This window comes from Phoenix dactylifera, chromosome 4 (assembly GCF_051530095.1).
Source record: "Phoenix dactylifera cultivar Ajwa chromosome 4, Ajwa_hap1_PhDact_Kaust_v1.1, whole genome shotgun sequence".
In the NCBI taxonomy this organism is placed as follows: domain Eukaryota; kingdom Viridiplantae; phylum Streptophyta; class Magnoliopsida; order Arecales; family Arecaceae; genus Phoenix; species Phoenix dactylifera.
In genome coordinates, this window is record NC_143193.1 from 14,820,548 (window position 1) to 14,841,172 (window position 20,625).

Genomic DNA, 20,625 nt, shown 5'->3' on the forward strand with positions numbered 1-20,625 from the left:
TTCTCCTTCTTGTATTTGCTGTCCTTCTTCAGCAAGGGATAGTCGATTCTGAAATGTCCCGGCTTCTTGCATTCATAGCAACCGATTCCCTCACTTTTCCTTTCCTTACCTTTGTCCTTGTTGTAGAAACTTGAGGAACCTCTCTTCTAATGAAAGAACTTCTTTCGATTGATGAATCTTCTGAACTTTCGCACAAGAAGAGCCTCATCTTCATCTCCCTCATTGTCTTCTTCTTCACTGTTGCTATTGCAAGAGGGATTCTTGTTAGAAGAAGTAGACTTAAGGGCAATTACCTTTTTCTTGTGGGAGGACTCTTTTTCACTGTGTTGCTTCATTGTGAGCTCATGTGTCATCAAAGATCCAAGGAGCTCTTCGAGTGCCAGCTTGTTCAAGTCTTTGACTTCTTGGATCGCCGTTATCTTGGCTTCCCATGACCTTGATAAAGATCGAAGAACTTTCCTGACAAGGTCACTATTAGTATAACTTTTGCCAAGGCTTTTTAGGCCATTGACAATATCAGTAAATCTAGTAAACATGCAAGTGATAGTTTCTGACGTGCTCGAAAAAATGTTTTCGCGAAACTAATCTTCCAAGTATAGGAGAATCGTACAAGTAGTAAATTCTCGGGAGTCCAAGGTCGAATCCTCAGGGAACGAAATATATATGAGATTATTTAATATAATTTTAGATTAATTAATTCAATGAATTTACGGCTTAAAATAATGTTTTGCAAATAGAAAATAAATCAGTAAACAGAGAATCGAAGTTGGATAGATTAAGATGGTGTAGGGATCTGGAATCCCCCTTGATGATATTATTTTCAACAATTAAATTCCGTGATTCTTGATTAAGGATCAATCAGATAGAATAGTTCTAATCATGGAGTATATAATTTGAAAACATGAATTCAAGATCTAAGTATTTATTGTGCCGATTACGTCTATGACAAATCAAACATCGAAACAATCCATGAATCAAGAAATATAAACCATAAAAGATCTATCTCATAAATAAGCATGCAAGAATCAAAAACATTTTAATAGATGTAAAGCAAAGAGATCAATGTTCAGAATTTACTTGAAAGAAAATAAGATATCAAAGGTTCCTCCATCACCCTTCACAAGATATCAGCCCTCCATTAAAATATTAGCCTCTCTTTTTTTTTATTTCTTTTCGGAAGAACAGGGGATGCCCTGTTTCTTCCTCTCTTTTTTTTTCTTTCCAAAATGGCTGAGGCTCTGTTTTTCCGAATGAAGGATGATTTCCTTCCTTCCCAACCGAGAGAGAGATAACCCCCTCGCCTTCGACCTCCCCTGATCGCACGCGGTGGAGACACGTCGGCTGGATGAGGCTGTAGATGCGGGAGAATCGGATGCGAAAACCTGACTGGGACTCGGATGATTGCGAATCCGGGAGGCTGCTGGGATGTGCTGTGATCGTAGATGCTAGGGATCGGTTAGGATGCGTGGAAGCTGAACCGTGGATGGCTGGGAAGCTCTGGGATGCAGGCGCGGAAGCTTGAACGTGGACGGATGCGGATGAGATGCTTCATGGGATGCTGAACGGCTGGGCTTGATCATTGGAACTGGGATGCGTGGATGGCATCTAAATCTTTGCTGGGGACTGAGATGCGGATGAAATCGGATGCTGGGAAGACGCTCCACGGGATGCTGGGGGATCTGATGCACAAAATCATCACGGACGGCTGGATTTTGCACGCGGACGCGATGGAGGAGGCTGATAGCGGAAGATTCACACGCGGACGCGATGGTCTGGGACTCGGATGATACGCAGGATGGTTACCGAGCTGAAGATAAAGCTTGGACTTGTGAGGCCTGGACGAATGAAGCTTGATCTTGAAGAGTGTTGGAGCGTGGAAGCTTCGGAATGCATCACGGGAAGGAGCTAACGGACGGAAGCTGAGATTCAGGATGTTGGGAGGCTTCGTGGACGCACGGGAGAAAGAACTGATCGCAGGTTCCCAGAGATGAAGTCGTTGGGGAATCCAACGCTAAAGAGGCAGATGGATCGAAAGGGAGGAGCGTGGACGCTGGGATGAAGTCGTAGACGGTTGCACGGGCTATTTGGAATTGGCTACGGTGAACCTGAAAGGTTGAACTTAACCTCCTTCTAGTATGCAACTGGGGTTGACCCATATGGTTGGTTGGTCACCTGCAGTGATGCATATTTTTGAACCCGATGCACATTTTAACTTTGATTTACGATCACCTGCACCCGACAAAAATATAATATTAATGCAGCACTGTTATCATTATTTGTTAGTAATAATGCTAATTTGAGTGATGTGTAGATCGCACTTTTGTGCTCTCATCACACCCCCCAACTAGCTTATTGCTAGTCTCTAGCAATTCAGAGTAAACAATAACATGAGAGTACAAAAAGTGTTGGTTGATCCTTTGATGTTTTATTAGAACTAATTGCATAAAATTAAGATCAGCACTCACTTTTGTAGGAATTACGATTGCACTCAGCACGTGCAACAAGCCGTTAAACCCCTAGGTTACCCTAGTGGACGAGTGTTGTCTCGTGAGGGTTTTCAGGGATGTTACCCACAAACATCATGAATTATATGATATGAGATTCTAATAAAAATATGAAATAAATCTTAAGCTAATACACATGTAATTAATTGATATATATTTTCAAGTATGGCAACCGTCAAAGCAAGGAAATATAAAAGTGTAGTGTGCATCAAATCGCATGACTTTCTCAGAGTACTAATACCTCCACCACAACAGGGCACCGCCTGAGTTTTAGGTGCACTACTCAAGTTCACAAGTATTTTCTACAATTTGTTAGAACCTGATCCATCAAATTTTCAGAATATCACATGTTGTCTAAATTTATCAAGAATGGTTAGCATATAAAGAAAGAGCTATCAATCCCAACTAAATAACTCGGGTACACAGAGGTCCAACATAATGGAGTCAAACCAGTCATTACCACGTCACTAGGTTCAGTACGACCAACCTTATTCATGCTTATTTTTATTTTTAAACACACATGAAGATTACAATAGTCTAACCTCATTAGGCTCTAGTAAGGTCCATGTAGCGAGCTTTCAGCCAATGACCCTCGATCCAGTTAGCTCAAGACATTAGGTGAAACACCCCTCGGGCTTAATTACTCGAACCAGACTACGCCACGAGGCCAGACTTGTCATCATAAGAATTTATATATATATATATTTATATTTTTTATTCATGCAAGAAAAGAGATGGTAGATTGAACCATATAGATATTTTTATTATATACATGACTGCATCGTGACTATAGGTCAACCAAGGTTGGATCATAAGGCATTTAAGTAATCTAGCCGGGATATTCAACCTCTATCTTTATGTGAAAACCAAATCATGAACCTTGTGGTACGAACAAGGATACTCGTACTTCTTTTACAGATAAGGCTAACAAAAATGCAGTTAACAAATGTGAACTCCTGAGGCTTTCCTATTTTTATTAAGTACACGTGTGGGGATCTAATAATAGGTCTCTGATCAATCATAGTATGCATGTGTTTCTTGCCTTAATAGTTGCACAAACTCAATATGAAAATACATGTGCATTTGCTCAGAAAAGAAAGTAATAGAATAAATCAAATGCAAAAATATTTTTTTGTTTTTTGTTTTTTTAAGATATTTTCCTCCCCCCAACTTAAACATTGCATTGTCCTCAATGTAAAAGATACAAGAAATGATATATGAAAGACAATAGAGAAAATAATATTGGAGAGAAGAGTAATACCTTGAGCTATTGATATCCAGAAAAGAAGACCTACAAAATAAGAAGAAGACTAGAAATAAAAGAAAAATATAATTCTAACTAATATACACATACCTTTGTCGTCAAGCTCAGTCATAAGAAGGCTCCTCCAAGGAAAAGGAGTCCTCTTCATCTGCAAAATTCTCAAGAAAAGGTTTTAATCTTTATCCATTTACCTTAAAAATTGGGCCATCCTGTAGATTTTCTATTTCAACTGCCCCGTGTGGAAAAACAGTTTTTACAATGAAAGGACCTATCCATCTTGATCGTAACTTTTCAGAAAACAGATGTAAGCGAGAGTCATAACAAAGAACTTTTTGTGCAGGTTCAAAAGATTTTCTTAGAATTGATTTATCATGCCTAATTTTCATTCGTTCTTTACAAAGTCTAGCATTGTCATACGCTTCCCGTCGAATTTCATTCAACTCACTTAGTTGTATTTTTCTGGCTAAACCAACATCTGACAATTCAAAGTTTAATTTTCTAATGGCCCAATACGATTTATGCTTTATTTCAACAGGTAGTTGACATGCTTTTCCATAGACTAGCCGATATGGGGACATACCAAGAATAGTTTTATAAGCAGTACGGTAAGCCCACAATGCGTCAGAAAGTTTTAAAGACCAGTCTTTGTGTGATGGATTCACCGTTTTCTCTAAAATTTGTTTAATCTCCCAATTGGCTAACTCTACTTGGCCACTAGTCTGCGGGTGATAAGGAGTTGCAATTCTATGAGTGATACCGTACTTTCGTAATAGGATCTCAAAAGGCTTATTACAAAAATGTTTTCCCCCATCACTAATTATAACCTTGGGCATCCTAAACCTAGAAAATATGTTTTCTTTAAGAAATTTTAAAACTGGTTTGTGGTCATTTGTTCGACACGGCACAGCTTCTACCCATTTGGATACATACTCAACACCAACTAAAATGTACTCATATCCAAAAGACGGTGGGAATGGGCCCATGAAATCGATGTCCCACATGTCAAAAATTTCAATAGCAGTAATGGGCTGAAGAGGCATCATTTGCCTACGAGTTAGACTTCCAACACGTTGACATGGGTCACATGTCCTATAGAACTCGTGGGCATCTTTAAATAGTGTAGGCCAATAGAAACCACATTGTAACACCTTAGCTGCCGTTTTCTTAGATGCAAAGTGTCCTCCGCAAGCACTAGTATGACAAAAAGAGAGTACACTTTGTATCTCATGATCTGGTATGCATCTTCTAAAGATTTGATCATTGCAATACTTGAACAAATAGGGGGCATCATAATAATAACTCCTTACTTCACGCAAGAAATTATTCTTATCATTCGATCCCCAATGCTTCGGCATCCGGTTCGTGACAAGAAAGTTTACAATATCAGCATACCATGGCATAGTAGAAAGTGCAAACAATTGCTTTTCAGAGAACGAGTCCTTGATGGGCAACTGTGGCACCAAATCATGAACAACTAGCCGTGATAAATGGTCAGCAACCACATTCTCTACTCCCTTTTTATCTTTGATAGTGATGTCAAATTCTTGGAGTAGAAGTATCCATCGTATTAAGCGTGGTTTGACCTCTTTCTTATCTAGTAAATATTTTAGCGCTGCATGGTCCGTGAAGATAACAATAGGAGCACCAAGGATATAAGAGCGAAATTTGTCTAATGCAAATACTACTGCAAGCAATTCCTTCTCGGTGGTGGTGTACTTCATTTGAGCATCATTTAAGGTTTTGCTTGCATAGTAGATGACATATGGCTTATTATCATTGCGTTGTCCTAGGACAGCTCCTATCGCATAGTCGCTAGCATCGCACATGATCTCAAAAGGTAATGACCAATCAGGTGGTCGCACGATGGGTGCTGTGCTAAGCATAGACTTCAACTTTTCAAATGCCTCTTGACAGGTTTCAGTCCAATTGAATGGTGTATCAAGGGATAGAAGGTTACATAATGGTCGAGCTATGACACTAAAGTCCTTGATGAACCTCCTATAAAATTTGGCATGACCCAAAAATGATCTAACATCTCTAACTGTCTTGGGTGCAGGTAGCTTAGCGATCAGGTCAATCTTAGCTCTATCAACTTCCATGCCTTTCGATGAAACAATATGTCCTAGGACAATTCCATTTGGCACCATAAAGTGGCATTTCTCCCTGTTGCTGGGGGTCCAAACCGAGAACGATTGGCACAGCGGTGTGAACGGGGTTCCCTTGGAATTGCTTTGGTTGCGCTCCACCTTCCGCCGGAAAACCTGCAAGCAAGCCTCGCACCACCACTGGGGTAGTGGGGGCCCTCCGACGATCAAGTTAGAGGGAATCGAAGGAGAAGGAGAGGTAGCAGGTAAGATGATGCTACGGAGAATCTTGCTTACCCCCCCTTCCCCCCCAGCCCCATATATATCAGGCTGGGGGGTTTTTCTGGGGATTGGTCATCGTGTGGCACGATGGGGTTGCCACTGACGTGGCCGTTACAGGGCGTCGTGGGGCAGCGCCGGGTACGGCCATGGCAGGGCGTAGTGGAGCTCCGCTTTGTACGGTTGTTACAGGGGATCGTGGGGCAGCGCCGGATTCGGCCGTTGCAGGGAGTAGTGGAGCAGGGGGCCGCGGCGTGCCTCAGGAGAACAGTCTGTTGTTGTCAAGAGATTGCCGACCCGAGGTCGGATTGCTGGATCAAGGGGCAACCGACTCGGGGTCGGACTGCTGGATCAAGGGGCAGCCGACTCGGGGTCGGGCTGCGGAGCCGAAGATATCCGACCCGAGGTCGGATTGCTGGATCAAGGGGCAGCCGACTCGGGGTCGGACTGCGGAGCCGAAGGTATCCGACCCGAGGTCGGATTGCTGGATCAAGGGGCAGCCGACTCGGGGTCGGACTGCGGAGCCGAAGATATCCGACCCGAGGTCGGATTGCTGGATCAAGGGGCAGCCGTAGTCTTCCTGGGCGCGCGTGCCGGTCACGTGGGGCATGGTGGCTAAGTTCCTCCGTAACAGTAGCCCCCCACTTCCGAGCCTGGAACCAGGAGGGGAACGGGTGAAGGGAGTGATGCTTCGAGATTGCCGCCATCCCTCGGAAAGGCGCGCGCGCTCCGAGCTCCCCGCTCTTTTTTTTTTATGGCGTATGGCGGTTGTCGCTGATCTTGCGGTCTGCGGATTTCGGCGGACATCCTTCCTTAATGGCGTCGATTCGCCTTTGGGGCGAGAACGATCCTTCGGTAGCCAGGCGTCCTCTGGCGTCACCGAGGCGTCACCCGCCTTTCTGCCTATTTAACCGGGGGCTCTCCCCCGTCCGCCTTTCTCTTCACAGGCATCCTCGAGTTTCTCCCTTGTGCTGTTGCCATTGCCGTCGGACTGTTCGTTCGCTCCTCCTTTGACGCTCTCGGAGCCGTTCTTCCTTCCCTTCCGGTGAGTTGCCCCACTCTTCAATTTAGGGCTCTCCGTACTTTCTCCTTTCGTATTAGTGTACCCCAGTCGTTCCGGTCCCTTCTCCCCTCTTGACCCCGTCCTGACCGTAGATTCTCTGGCCGTTAGGGATGGACGAAGTAAGAGCGGACCGCATTCAGTCGGAGCTGGTCCCCGAAGACCTAGATAGGTTCGTGGCCCGGTACCACCTTCCCGAAGCCTGCAACGTTACGCTCCCGGGGCCTGAGGAGAGGATGTCCCATCCTCCTCCAGGGAAGGTCGCCATTAATGAGGACATCCTTCGGGCTGGGTTCCGCTTTCCCCCCTCGGACTTAGTCGTGCAGGTGCTTCGAGGTTTAAGAGTGGCGCCGACGCAACTGGTGCCGAACTCATGGCGTACCCTGACGGCCTTCCAGGTTCTCTGCCGCATGCACGAGGTTCCCGCCACCCTGAATGTCTTTTGGGAATGCTACGGCCTGAACGGCCACCCCCGGGACAGAGGGTGGTGGTGCTTTGCGGCGCGGCGAGGGTGCGGCCTCATCAAGGAGGCTCCTTCCTCCATTCATGGCTGGAAGGAGCGTTTCTTTTTCATCGACGTAGATCCCTCTTGGGGAATCGGGACAACCTGGGAGACGCCGATGAAGTCCCCGATCGGCCTATCGAGGTTGTCAAGGGAGGAGTCTGATGGCGTCGCCGTTTTGAGGGGGTTGGTTGCCGAGGGCCGGCTCCCCCCGGTGGCTCGCCTTATTTCCGAGGATGCCTTGGTGAACGTCGGTCTGAGCTCGGTCCCCGCCGACCGTGAGCCCGCCATCACTTCTTCTTTTTTAGCTCTTTTCTCCTCTTTCGTTTCTTCTTTCCATCAGCTTCTCAGTTTCTAACCATCTCGTTCTTTTTGCAGAAATCGACGACGTCATGCAGTCGGACAGGGCAATGGCTGCTAGTAGGGCGTCCCTACTGGAAGCGGTCCGGAGGAAGAAACGGACTCCTCCGAGCGGGGTCCCACCGGTGAAGAAGCCCCGCCAGCAGGCGACTCCGACACCGACAGACGGGTCCGGGCCCACCGATCAGGGGGACGCCGCGGGCTCGGACCGACAGTTGACACCGTATCAGCCCTCCGGTGATGAGACTACCACTTTTCCGGAGGTGTCATTCGGGCGCGCCCGAGACAGCCGGGTCGGATGCGGTCGGTCTCCAGCCCGGCCTTCGACTCGGTCGGCCTCGGATGATACGAGGAGGGGCCTCGGCCGAGCGGGACCCTGTCGATTTCTGGCGCGGGCCCCGCCCCGAGCACGGTCGGCATGACTCTCCCTCAAGCAATGGGTAAGGGTAAGGCCGCAGAACTACCGTCCAGCTCCGGGGCGAAGTCGGGGTCGGCCTTCACTTTCGCCGGCGCCCGAAACCTCATCGAGACGGTGCTGCTGGAGGGTGACCGTAGGCAGGTCCGGCAGATGAGGATCCCTGAAGTCGGAGCTGCCAGCTGCGTCTGCCTCATGTCGGTGAGTGTTCTTTTGGCCGCTTTCGCCATTTATAGGCTCTATTGATCCCCGTCTGATGCTCTCGTTTTTCCTGTCTCTTAGCTCGCCCAGTACATGATCCGTCTGGAGGAGAGCCACGAGGAACAGGCGAGGCTCCTGGCGAAGGCCGAGAGCCGACTGAAAGCTGTAGAGGAGGGAGGCCAGGCTGCGGCGGGGAGAACGACCAGGGACCTCGAGACGAGGCTCCAGGTGGCCGAAGAGCGGGCACTCGGCTTCGCCGCCCTCGAGAGGCAACTGTTGGAGGCTCAGGAGCAACTCAAGGTTGCCTCGGGTCTCGAAAGCGAGATCAGGAAGGCGGAGGAGCGAGCCGAAAAGCAGTCCCGGAAGGCTGCCGACTTCCGGGAGAGGTGGGAGAAGGCCCAGCAGTCGGCCGACAACACCCGCAACCGAACCCGATCTCTTGAAGCCAAGATGGCCGAATTGGAGTCAGCCTTGGAGGGGACTCGTGCGAGCAACCAGGAGCTTCATTCGCGCCTGGAGGAGGCTGAGGCTGCTCGCGTCGCTGCCGAGGCGAAGCACATGGAGGCTCGGGCCGATCTGCTGAGGGTCTCCTCCGAGGCGGACGAGCGGATTGTGGCGAAGGTCATGGAAGCGAAAGCTCAGATTACGGAGCGAGCGGAGGCGGCGCTGGCCGAGAAGAGCGCAGAAATCGGGCGTCAGGCGGTACAGGCCTATCGTCAGTCCGCCGAGTTCATCCGTGACATGTCGGATACGGGGTCCGACTCCTTTGCCTTAGGCTTCGATGAAGGCCTGGCAAGGGTGTCCACTAAATACCCCGGAATTGACCTGAGTGGGGTCTCCCTCCTCGATCCCCTCCGATGCCATTGCCTACCGGTTCTCCAACCGTCTCCCTACCCTTCGCGGACGTGCTCGCCGTTCCCGATCCAGGGGTTCCTCCAAGCTGACCCTCTGTACTTTTTCTTTGTTCTTTTCTTTGTATGTTGGCGTTTTGCCATGTTGTATGGGTCTCGGCCCTGATGCAACGAAAGTTAATGCAAACAAAGTGTTTCCTCATTTCACTTTCGTCCTTTCTCTTTTTAACTCTTGATAGCGTCTCGCCGACTCCTGACTCTTAAAGTTCCTCCGGCACTAGGCCAGGCATCCGAGGGTTAGGCCTCAGGAAATCCTTCCGGCGCTAGGCCAGGCATCCGAGGGTTAGGCCTCAGGAAATTCTTCCGGCGCTAGGCCAGGCATCCGAGGGTTAGGCCTCAGGAAATTCTTCCGGCACTAGGCCAGGCATCCGAGGGTTAGGCCTCAGAAAATTCTTCCGGCGCTAGGCCAGACATCCGAGGGTTAGGCCTCAGGAAATTCTTCCGGCGCTAGGCCAGGCATCGAGGGTTAGGCCTCAGGAAATTCTTCCGGCGCTAGGCCAGGCATCCGAGGGTTAGGCCTCAGGAAATTCTTCCGGCGCTAGGCCAGGCATCCGAGGATTAGGCCTCAGGAAATTCCGCTCATTGGTCGGCCAAGGCTGGCGCAAGCCGAGGCGACCGGTCGGGGCTTCAGGCTAGTCTGCTCCCGGGATGATCATCGGGTTAGCCTGGCATCCGAGGACTGAGCCTCGGGGAATTCCGCTCGTTGGTCGGCCAAGGCTGGCGCAAGCCGAGGTGACCGGTCGGGGCTTCAGGCTAGTCTGCTCCCGGAATGATCATCGGGTTAGCCTGGCATCCGAGGGCCGAGCCTCGGGGAATTCCGCTCGTTGGTCGGCCAAGGCTGGCGCAAGCCGAGGCGACCGGTCGGGGCTTCAGGCTAGTCTGCTCTCGGGATGATCATCGGGTTAGCCTGGCATCCGAGGGCCGAGCCTCGGGGAATTCCGCTCGTTGGTCGGTCAAGGCTGGCGCAAGCCGAGGCGACCGGTCGGGGCTTCAGGCTAGTCTGCTCCCGGGATGATCATCGGGTTAGCCTGGCATCCGAGGGCCGAGCCTCGGGGAATTCCGCTCGTTGGTCGGCCAAGGCTGGCGCAAGCCGAGGCGACCGGTCGGGGCTTCAGGCTAGTCTGCTCCCGGGATGATCATCGGGTTAACCTGGCATCCGAGGGCCGAGCCTCGGGGAATTCCGCTCGTTGGTCGGCCAAGGCTGGCGCAAGCCGAGGCGACCGGTCGGGGCTTCAGGCTAGTCTGCTCCCGGGATGATCATCGGGTTAACCTGGCATCCGAGGGCCGAGCCTCGGGGAATTCCGCTCGTTGGTCGGCCAAGGCTGGCGCAAGCCGAGGCGACCGGTCAGGGCTTCAGGCTAGTCTGCTCCCGGGATGATCATCGGGTTAGCCTGGCATCCGAGGGCCGAGCCTCGGGGAATTCCGCTCGTTGGTCGGCCAAGGCTGGCGCAAGCCGAGGCGACCGGTCGGGGCTTCAGGCTAGTCTGCTCCCGGGATGATCATCGGGTTAGCCTGGCATCCGAGGGCCGAGCCTCGGAGAATTCCGCTCGTTGGTTGGCCAAGGCTGGCGCAAGCCGAGGCGACCGGTCGGGGCTTTAGGCTAGTCTGCTCCCGGGATGATCATCGGATTAGCCTGGCATCCGAGGGCCGAGCCTCGGGGAATTCCGCTCGTTGGTCGGCCAAGGCTGGCTGGTGGGGACACCAATGAGCCAGCATCACTTTGGCTTGACCGTTAGTCCACATTTCTTGTGTCGTCCAGTTTTTATTTTTATTTTTTTTTATTTCTCTAGTGATTTATTTAAGTCAAGTTCGTGTCAGTTCCAATCCAATTCAAGTCCAGTTCAAGTAATGCTGAGTCAAGTCAATGTCGGTCCAGCCCAAGTAGTATTGAGTCCATGTCATAATAAAGTCTACATTCAAAAGAACCATCCCAAAGCTCCAGCCGGTTCACTCATCAAGCACCAGCCGGTTCAGCTCCCCTGTTTTGTTCCAAAGCACCATACTCATCTTCTCCCCAGCCGGTTCCAAGGGAGTTTCTTCCCAACCGAATGAGGCTCCAAGTCTTCTTCCCAGCCACGTCTTCAAGGAAGCCTCAACCGATGGATTTTCAGAAGGGATCATCCAAGCCTCCATCAGCTGACTTCCCATGGCTCATCTTCCTCCCGAAGCGGCAAGAGACGGTTCGATTTCTGCATACCTGTTCCGCATCAGATTCACTCCCAGCTTCAGCCAAAGAAGATGAAGAGATGGGAAAACCGACGGAAACCCATCAGGTTCCAACGCCTTCCAGCCGTTCTTTGAAGCCCAAGAGGCATCCCTGTTTCAAGGAAATATCAGCCGGTTGCCATGAGATCTTAATCGTTGCCGTTACTCATCCAAGAAGAAGCCATCCCGATCCATTTCAATGTCTTGTTCCCCATCACGAGTCTTCCCAGCTTCCACGATTCCTTGGAACATTTATCTTCCCATCGATACATCAATGTAACAGCTGGTTTTTGGATCCATTTATTTCAGCAATATCATGTAAATGGGTTGCCCTGCCTATAAAAGGGGTTTATCTCGTTATGTAAGGGGATGAAGAAAATGAATGAAAAAAGAAGAGAGGCTGTTTGATGAATTGCCTGAAAGAAGTTTGGTGTCCAATCCCAAGATCCTATTTTCCTCCCTTCTCTAAAGTCCTTCTCTTCTAAGTGAACGCGGCATTCCCTGACTTCCACAACTTCCTCTAGCGCAGGCGGCGCTCCTCATCCGGCTTCCCATTCCCTCTTCCGGACTTCATCCCGATCCGACGAATCTTCGTTCGGATTATTTATCCTTTGAATAGATTATTGTGTTTTGTTTTCCCAAACATCCTGCTACCTCAACTAACCCAGGACTTCTGTTCCAGATCTTGTCGGTTTCCTCCATCCGTCTCAACGAAGGGCGACCCGTCAGCGAATCAGGACCCTGGACTTGCCTCCCTCTTCCAGGATTTTTTTCTCGAGCATCGTGTCCGTGTGATCCTTCCACTAAAATTCTGAGTAAGTCGTTATTGGATTCAGTTTAAGTTCCCAAATTTTTATGCTTAACAGCAGGAAATAAAAGTAGAACAAAGCGCCCTAATTATGTGTTGATTTCCTAATCAACAACGATCCTTCTTTAAAATTTGTTAAAGGAACTGGTTCAATTGTCGGTAGTTTCTTACAGTAGATTCGATTTTAATATAATCATCTGATAGCTGTTAGATTTGAGTTGGCTAATAGTTTATGAATTGGGTTGCTGAAATCTAATTATATATAAGAAGAAAAAAAAAGAAATTTAGATTGCATGCATTGATCCTGTTCCACATCAATTTGGTATCAGAGCCAGGTTCTAAAAAAAAAAAAAAAAAAATTAGGGCACCATTTTCATGCATTATTGCAGAACTTAGGATTACTAGGCACCAATTTTAATCTTTTCGCATCCTTTTCTGAGTATAGTTTATTTGGGCATCAACATTAAGATTAAAAGTTTTTTTTTTTTAGCTAGTTTGTTTGATCAACTATGCAAATGCAATTTAATGACATGACATAAAATGATAAAAAAAAAAATTCTTGATTGTTGCATATGAGCATTTGCATAAAATAATCTAAGGGCTGAACCCATTAACAAGATAAGGTCGGGATTTCATCACTCGTCCTTAGCCCAAAAATCATTCCCGTGCATAAAATCCTAAGCCTAATTAAAATCAATTAGACGTTGGCCCCTAAGGATAATCGAGCTCAATAGGACGAAGACCACTGAAAGTTGCACCAATTTCGCGCTATGATCCCGGTCGATGTCTAGGCAAGCTTTGTCCCTTTAAGTGATTAAAGGGAGACAGTCTCTGTTCGAGGAAAGTGGGTTTTAAGTGGGACCTTTGCTACATGCAACGTGACCCCTCCACTTACCTGGGAGCTTACCTGGTCGACTAGGTTATTAGACCGGATTGGAGGCTTAAGTGTACTCTTCAACCCAGTTAGGAGCTGTCTAGAATTTTTTAGGAAAACCTTAGAAATTGTTGGGTGATGCATGTTTTTGTTTTATTGTAATAGGGTGTTTGTGTAAAAAAAAAAATAAAAAAATAATAAAATTCAAAGAAAAGCTACCCAAACTCCATGACTACCAGATCCGGAACTAGTTATCAACCAGACGAGCCTGAGTCCAGTCGTGGGATGGACCCTGACATCAGCTCAATCCTTAGAGAAATTAATGAGAAGCTAGGAAGGTTATGTACCCGAGTCGATGCCTTAGAAGAATACCAAGATAGGAGTAGTCCTTCCCTAGCCAATAACCCAAGAGAAAGAATTGATCACCCACTCTTTGATCGGAACCACCAACATGTCAATGACTATCCCAGGAATAGGCAAAACTTTGACAGAAATCTCAATCGTCCACTAGATGACTATCCCAGAGAAAGGCCCCATCACAATGAAAGAGGTCGTGATCCTATAAATCAACCTCTTAATGATCACCGTGACATCGATGACCGTATACTTCGAAGTGTCAGGGTTGAGGCACCCAGTTTCGTAGGCCGCATGGATCCTCATGAGTATCTTGACTGGGAGTCAGATATGAATCATTATTTCGAATGGTACGACATGTCTGAAGAGCGTAAAATTCGATTTGCAAAAATGAGGCTTCTCGGTCAAGCCAAATATTATTGGCAGAATGTGGAACGTCTAATTTTACATAGGAGACAGGAACCCATCCGAACCTGGGATGAAATGAAGGATAAACTTAGGGAGAAATACCTACCTACTTCCTATCAACAACGCCTCCTTGATCAATGGCAGACCTTGACCCAGGGAAACAAATCAGTCACTGACTACATCGCCAAGTTTGATGAGTATCTCATGCGATGTCATGTCAATGAGGATCCCTCTGTCACCCTTTCCCGATTTCGTGCCGGGTTAAGAAATGACATCCAACGAGAGCTTTTCATGCGAGAGGTCTATAGTCTAGAGCAGGCATATCAATTAGCTCAGGATTATGAGAGATTCCAAAGAATGCCAATCACTCGACCCAGTGAACCTAGAACTTCGAGTATACTAGGTCCTAGACCCGAACCACACCAAGTCCCCAGAACTAATCCAAATCCAACCTCAACCACTAGACCTCCATTAGTTGCTCCTCCACCCAGGAAAGAAGACCGAGGCAAAGGCACCCTGAATGAAGGACGTAGGGAGGGTAGCTCAAGGGGTAGATGTTTCAACTGTCATGGAATTGGACATTTTGCAAACCAGTGCCCTTCTCGTGCCCTACATATTGGAGAGATCGAAGAGGAACACCCTGGGGAAACTGTAGAAGACGAAGAAATTCACATAGCTGATCCTGAACTAGCCGAGGGATTCGATGAACCAAATTTCACTGAAGAAACTGAACCTGAAGTTAGGATAAACGTACTAAGATGTACCCTGACTCAACCAAAGGAATGTGAAGATTGGCGAAGAACTACAATTTTTCATACCTACATAAACAATGGGAACAAGGTCTGTAAAATTATCATTGATAGTGGGAGTTGCATCAACGCAGTTTCCACTGATACGATTTCCAAGCTTGGGCTAACACCCGTCGACCACCCCAGTCCCAACAAGGTCGCCTGGCTAGACACTTCATCCATACCTGTTAGATACCGTTGCAAGGTACCCATTAAGTTTCAATCTTACCAGGAAGAAATTTGGTGCGACGTTCTTCCCATGGACGTCGGAAGCATTATTTTAGGACGACCTTGGTTATTCGATCAAAATGCCACGCTTTTTGGTCGAACAAATACTTGCTCATTCATGCACAAAGGCAAGAAAATCACACTATACCCTTCACCACCAAAAAAGCCAAAGGATAGTAACCCAATAAAACCAAAAGAGGAAGAACAACCCAAGGGATTACACTTGATCAACGCAAAAGAACTAGAAAGAGACATCAAAGAAAGCCCTTCTGTGTGGGTTTTAGCTGTTAAAGAAGTTAGTCTGAAAGAAACAAGCCCAATTCCACAAGAAATGACTAGTCTTCTTAAAGAATTTGAGAAAATCATCCCAGAGGAACTTCCTGATCAACTACCACCTATGAGGAATATACAACACGCAATAGACCTAGTCCCAGGAGCGACCCTACCAAATGCCCCTCACTATCGGCTCAACCCTACCGAACATGCCGAGTTGAAACGTCAAGTCGAAGAACTCCTAAGAAAAGGATTCATTAGGGAGAGTTTAAGCCCATGTGCCGTACCTGCCCTTTTAACTCCAAAAAAAGATGGAACTTGGAGAATGTGTATTGATAGTCGGGCAATTAACAAGATCACAATACGATATCGATTTCCGATTCCCCGACTAGACGACATGCTAGATATGATCTCTGGATCGAATATATTTTCTAAAATTGATCTTAAAAGTGGCTACCATCAGGTTAGAATCAGACCAGGAGACGAATGGAAGACCGCATTTAAAACAAAGGATGGACTATATGAGTGGTTAGTAATGCCGTTCGGTCTGTCAAATGCTCCCAGTACTTTCATGAGACTAATGACTCAAGTACTACGACCTTTCATGGGAACATTTGTTGTTGTCTACTTTGACGACATCCTCATTTACAGTAAAACAAAGGAGGAACATCTAGACCATCTTCGGCAAGTTTTCCAGACGCTTAGATCCGAAAGCCTATTTATCAACCTTAAGAAATGTGAGTTTATGACTACGCGTGTTACATTCTTAGGATTTGTTGTGACTCCAGATGGGCTATCTGTAGATCCTGAAAAGGTGAGTGCAATCAAGAATTGGCCCGCACCCCAGAATGTGCATGAAGTAAGAAGTTTTCATGGGTTAGCCACCTTTTACCGTAGATTTATTAAGGGATTCAGCACGATCATGGCACCAATTACAGATTGTATTCGTAAAGGAGCCTTTGAGTGGACTAAGGCTAGTAATCGCGCTTTTGAGGAAATAAAGACTTTGATGACTAGTGCTCCTGTATTGCGTCTTCCTGACTTTTCTAAAGTATTTGAAGTATCCTGTGACGCATCTGGAGTAGGAATTGGTGGAGTTCTTAGTCAAGACAAACACCCTGTGGCCTATTTTAGTGAAAAACTAAATGAAACCAGGCGCAAATACTCCACCTACGATAAGGAATTTTATGCCATAATTCAAACTCTTAAATTCTGGAGGCACTACCTACTACCACAAGAATTCATTTTATATTCAGACCATGAAGCCCTCAGATTCCTTAGTTCACAAAAGAAATTAAATCCTAGACATGGCAAATGGGTTGAATTTTTACAATCATACACTTTTGTATTAAAACATCGATCCGGTGTAGATAATCGAGCTGCTGACGCGTTATCTCGAAAGGCAAACCTGTTGTCAATAGTCAGTATTCAAGTCACTGGATTTGAGAAATTAAAAGAAGAATATGATAACTGTCCTGATTTTGGAAGAATCATGTCTGCACTCCAACAAGGAACTTCGAAAGAGATAGATAAGTATTCCCTTCAAGAGGGGTACCTTTTCCTCAATAATAAATTATGTGTCCCGCATACGTCTGTTCGAGATTTTTTAATTTGGGAATTACACGCTGGAGGATTGTCTGGTCATTTTGGGAAGGCCAAAACTATTGAAGCCGTAGAGCGTCAATTCTACTGGCCCAGTTTGAAGCGCGACGTTGCCAAAATTGTGGCACAGTGTCGAATCTGTGCTGTTGCCAAACAGCAAAGACAGAATACGGGATTATACACTCCACTTCCAATACCTGAATATCCATGGAAAGATGTCAGTATGGATTTCATTCTAGGATTACCACGGACTGCCAAGGGACATGACTCCATCTTTGTGGTTGTAGACAGATTTTCGAAAATGGCTCATTTCCTGCCCTGTTCTAAAACCTTCGATGCCTCTCAAGTTGCCCGGATATATTTTAACGAAATCGTTCGTCTACATGGGTTACCCGAATCCATTGTATCAGATCGAGATGTCAAGTTTGTTAGCTATTTTTGGAAAACTTTATGGCATCTAATGGGAACAAAATTAAAATTTTCATCTGCATATCATCCTCAAACTGACGGTCAAACCGAAGTCGTAAATAGAAGTCTGGGTAATTTACTTCGGTGTTTAGTAGGTGAAAATATGAAAACTTGGGATCTTTTACTCCCTCGAGCCGAATTCGCATATAATAGTTCCGTCAATAGAACCATTGGCATGAGTCCCTTTGAGGTTGTTTACGGTCAGCACCCTAGAAAACCTGTTGATCTCATTCCATTACCCATGCATTCCAGGACATCTGAGTCAGCTGAGTCATTTGCACAACATATTAGAGATCTGCATAAAGATATTATAAAAAAATTAAATATCAGCAATCAAATTTATAAACAATTAGCAGATTCACATCGCCGGACATCTGATTTAGCTGAAGGTGATTATGTTATGATCCGAATTAGACCAGAACGATTTCCTTCTGGAACTGTTAAGAAATTGCATGCACGAGGAGCAGGTCCTTTTAAAATTTTAAAGAAGATCGGATCAAATGCATTTGTGGTAGATTTACCACCAGATTTTGGCATTAGTTCTACCTTTAATATCTCTGATTTGGTTAAGTATAAAAAGCCAATAACGATACCCAGTGAGCCATTTGAGCCTAATCCCTCCTTTGAGAGTGAACCCATACCTGAGTGTCCACGGCCAAAGTTTTCCAAGAAACACGATCGCATTGAGAGGATCCTGGACGAGCAGATTATTTCTACTAGGAGGAAAGGCTACCAGAGATACTTGGTTCGTTGGCACGGTCGGCCAGAGTCTGATGACACATGGATAACCCGAGAAGAACTGCAGCAGATTGATCCAGACATTCTTGAGCACTATCAGAGCCAGAAACAACTTCCTTCAACGGAGTTGAATTTTCTCCAGTCCGGGAGAATTGGTGGGGACACCAATGAGCCAGCATCACTTTGGCTTGACCGTTAGTCCACATTTCTTGTGTCGTCCAGTTTTTATTTTTATTTTTTTTTATTTCTCTAGTGATTTATTTAAGTCAAGTTCGTGTCAGTTCCAATCCAATTCAAGTCCAGTTCAAGTAATGCTGAGTCAAGTCAATGTCGGTCCAGCCCAAGTAGTATTGAGTCCATGTCATAATAAAGTCTACATTCAAAAGAACCATCCCAAAGCTCCAGCCGGTTCACTCATCAAGCACCAGCCGGTTCAGCTCCCCTGTTTTGTTCCAAAGCACCGTACTCATCTTCTCCCCAGCCGGTTCCAAGGGAGTTTCTTCCCAACCGAATGAGGCTCCAAGTCTTCTTCCCAGCCACGTCTTCAAAGAAGCCTCAACCGATGGATTTTCAGAAGGGATCATCCAAGCCTCCATCAGCTGACTTCCCATGGCTCATCTTCCTCCCGAAGCGGCAAGAGACGGTTCGGTTTCTGCATACCTGTTCCGCATCAGATTCACTCCCAGCTTCAGCCAAAGAAGATGAAGAGATGGGAAAACCGACGGAAACCCATCAGGTTCCAACGCCTTCCAGCCGTTCTTTGAAGCCCAAGAGGCATCCCTGTTTCAAGGAAATATCAGCCGGTTGCCATGAGATCTTAATCGCTGCCGTTACTCATCCAAGAAGAAGCCATCCCGATCCATTTCAATGTCTTGTTCCCCATCACGAGTCTTCCCAGCTTCCACGATTCCTTGGAACATTTATCTTCCCATCGATACATCAATGTAACAGCTGGTTTTTGGATCCATTTATTTCAGCAATATCATGTAAATGGGTTGCCCTGCCTATAAAAGGGGTTTATCTCGTTATGTAAGGGGATGAAGAAAATGAATGAAAAAAGAAGAGAGGCTGTTTGATGAATTGCCTGAAAGAAGTTTGGTGTCCAATCCCAAGATCCTATTTTCCTCCCTTCTCTAAAGTCCTTCTCTTCTAAGTGAACGCGGCATTCCCTGACTTCCACAACTTCCTCTAGCGCAGGCGGCGCTCCTCATCCGGCTTCCCATTCCCTCTTCCGGACTTCATCCCGATCCGACGAATCTTCGTTCGGATTATTTATCCTTTGAATAGATTATTGTGTTTTGTTTTCCCAAACATCCTGCTACCTCAACTAACCCAGGACTTCTGTTCCAGATCTTGTCGGTTTCCTCCATCCGTCTCAACGAAGGGCGACCCGTCAGCGAATCAGGACCCTGGACTTGCCTCCCTCTTCCAGGATTTTTTTCTCGAGCATCGTGTTCGTGTGATCCTTCCACTAAAATTCTGAGTAAGTCGTTATTGGATTCAGTTTAAGTTCCCAAATTTTTATGCTTAACAGCAGGAAATAAAAGTAGAACAAAGCGCCCTAATTATGTGTTGATTTCCTAATCAACAACGATCCTTCTTTAAAATTTGTTAAAGGAACTGGTTCAATTGTCGGTAGTTTCTTACAGTAGATTCGATTTTAATATAATCATCTGATAGCTGTTAGATTTGAGTTGGCTAATAGTTTATGAATTGGGTTGCTGAAATCTAATTATATATAAGAAGAAAAAAAAAGAAATTTAGATTGCATGCATTGATCCTGTTCCACATCACTGGCGCAAGCCGAGGCGACCGGTCGGGGCTTCAGGCTAGTCTGCTCCCGGGATGATCATCGGGTTAGCCTGGCATCCGAGGGCCGAGCCTCGGAGAATTCCGCTCGTTGGTCGGCCAAGGCTGGCGCAAGCCGAGGCGACCGGTCGGGGCTTCAGGCTAGTCTGCTCCCGGGATGATCATCGGGTTAGCCTGGCATCCGAGGGCCGAGCCTCGGAGAATTCCGCTCGTTGGTCGCGCGCCTATCACTTGCCGCTCGACGGGGTTTCTCCGTGGCCAGCTGCGATCGTATTCTCCTCCTCTCGACGGGTCGCCTGGGGAACACCAGAAGGCTATTAAATGCTAATTGAGGCGTTACCTGGGAAATCGGATCGGCCAGTTGCTGCTTGCGAGGAGTGCCAGTTAAGCGGCCGCGATACGCGCGTTCTTCGAGGCGGATGCGGCCTGGGCGCGTGCGGAGATACGTGTGCCGTGGGATACACGCCGCCCGGAGTGTCCTGCATGAAGA

The 20,625-nt window shown here is 47.0% G+C and overlaps 1 protein-coding gene across 1 annotated transcript; it reads left to right on the top strand.

The window, feature by feature from the left end:
- The first annotated feature begins 8,472 nt into the window (after positions 1–8,472).
- On the top strand, positions 8,473–10,060 carry LOC149753671 (uncharacterized). The gene is made up of 2 exons (XM_089930350.1): positions 8,473–8,669; positions 8,751–10,060. The coding sequence occupies exons 1-2, from the start codon at positions 8,490–8,492 to the stop codon at positions 9,684–9,686; spliced, it is 1,116 nt and encodes a 371-aa protein (XP_089786476.1). The 5' UTR covers positions 8,473–8,489; the 3' UTR covers positions 9,687–10,060.
- Positions 10,061–20,625: the final 10,565 nt, after the last annotated feature.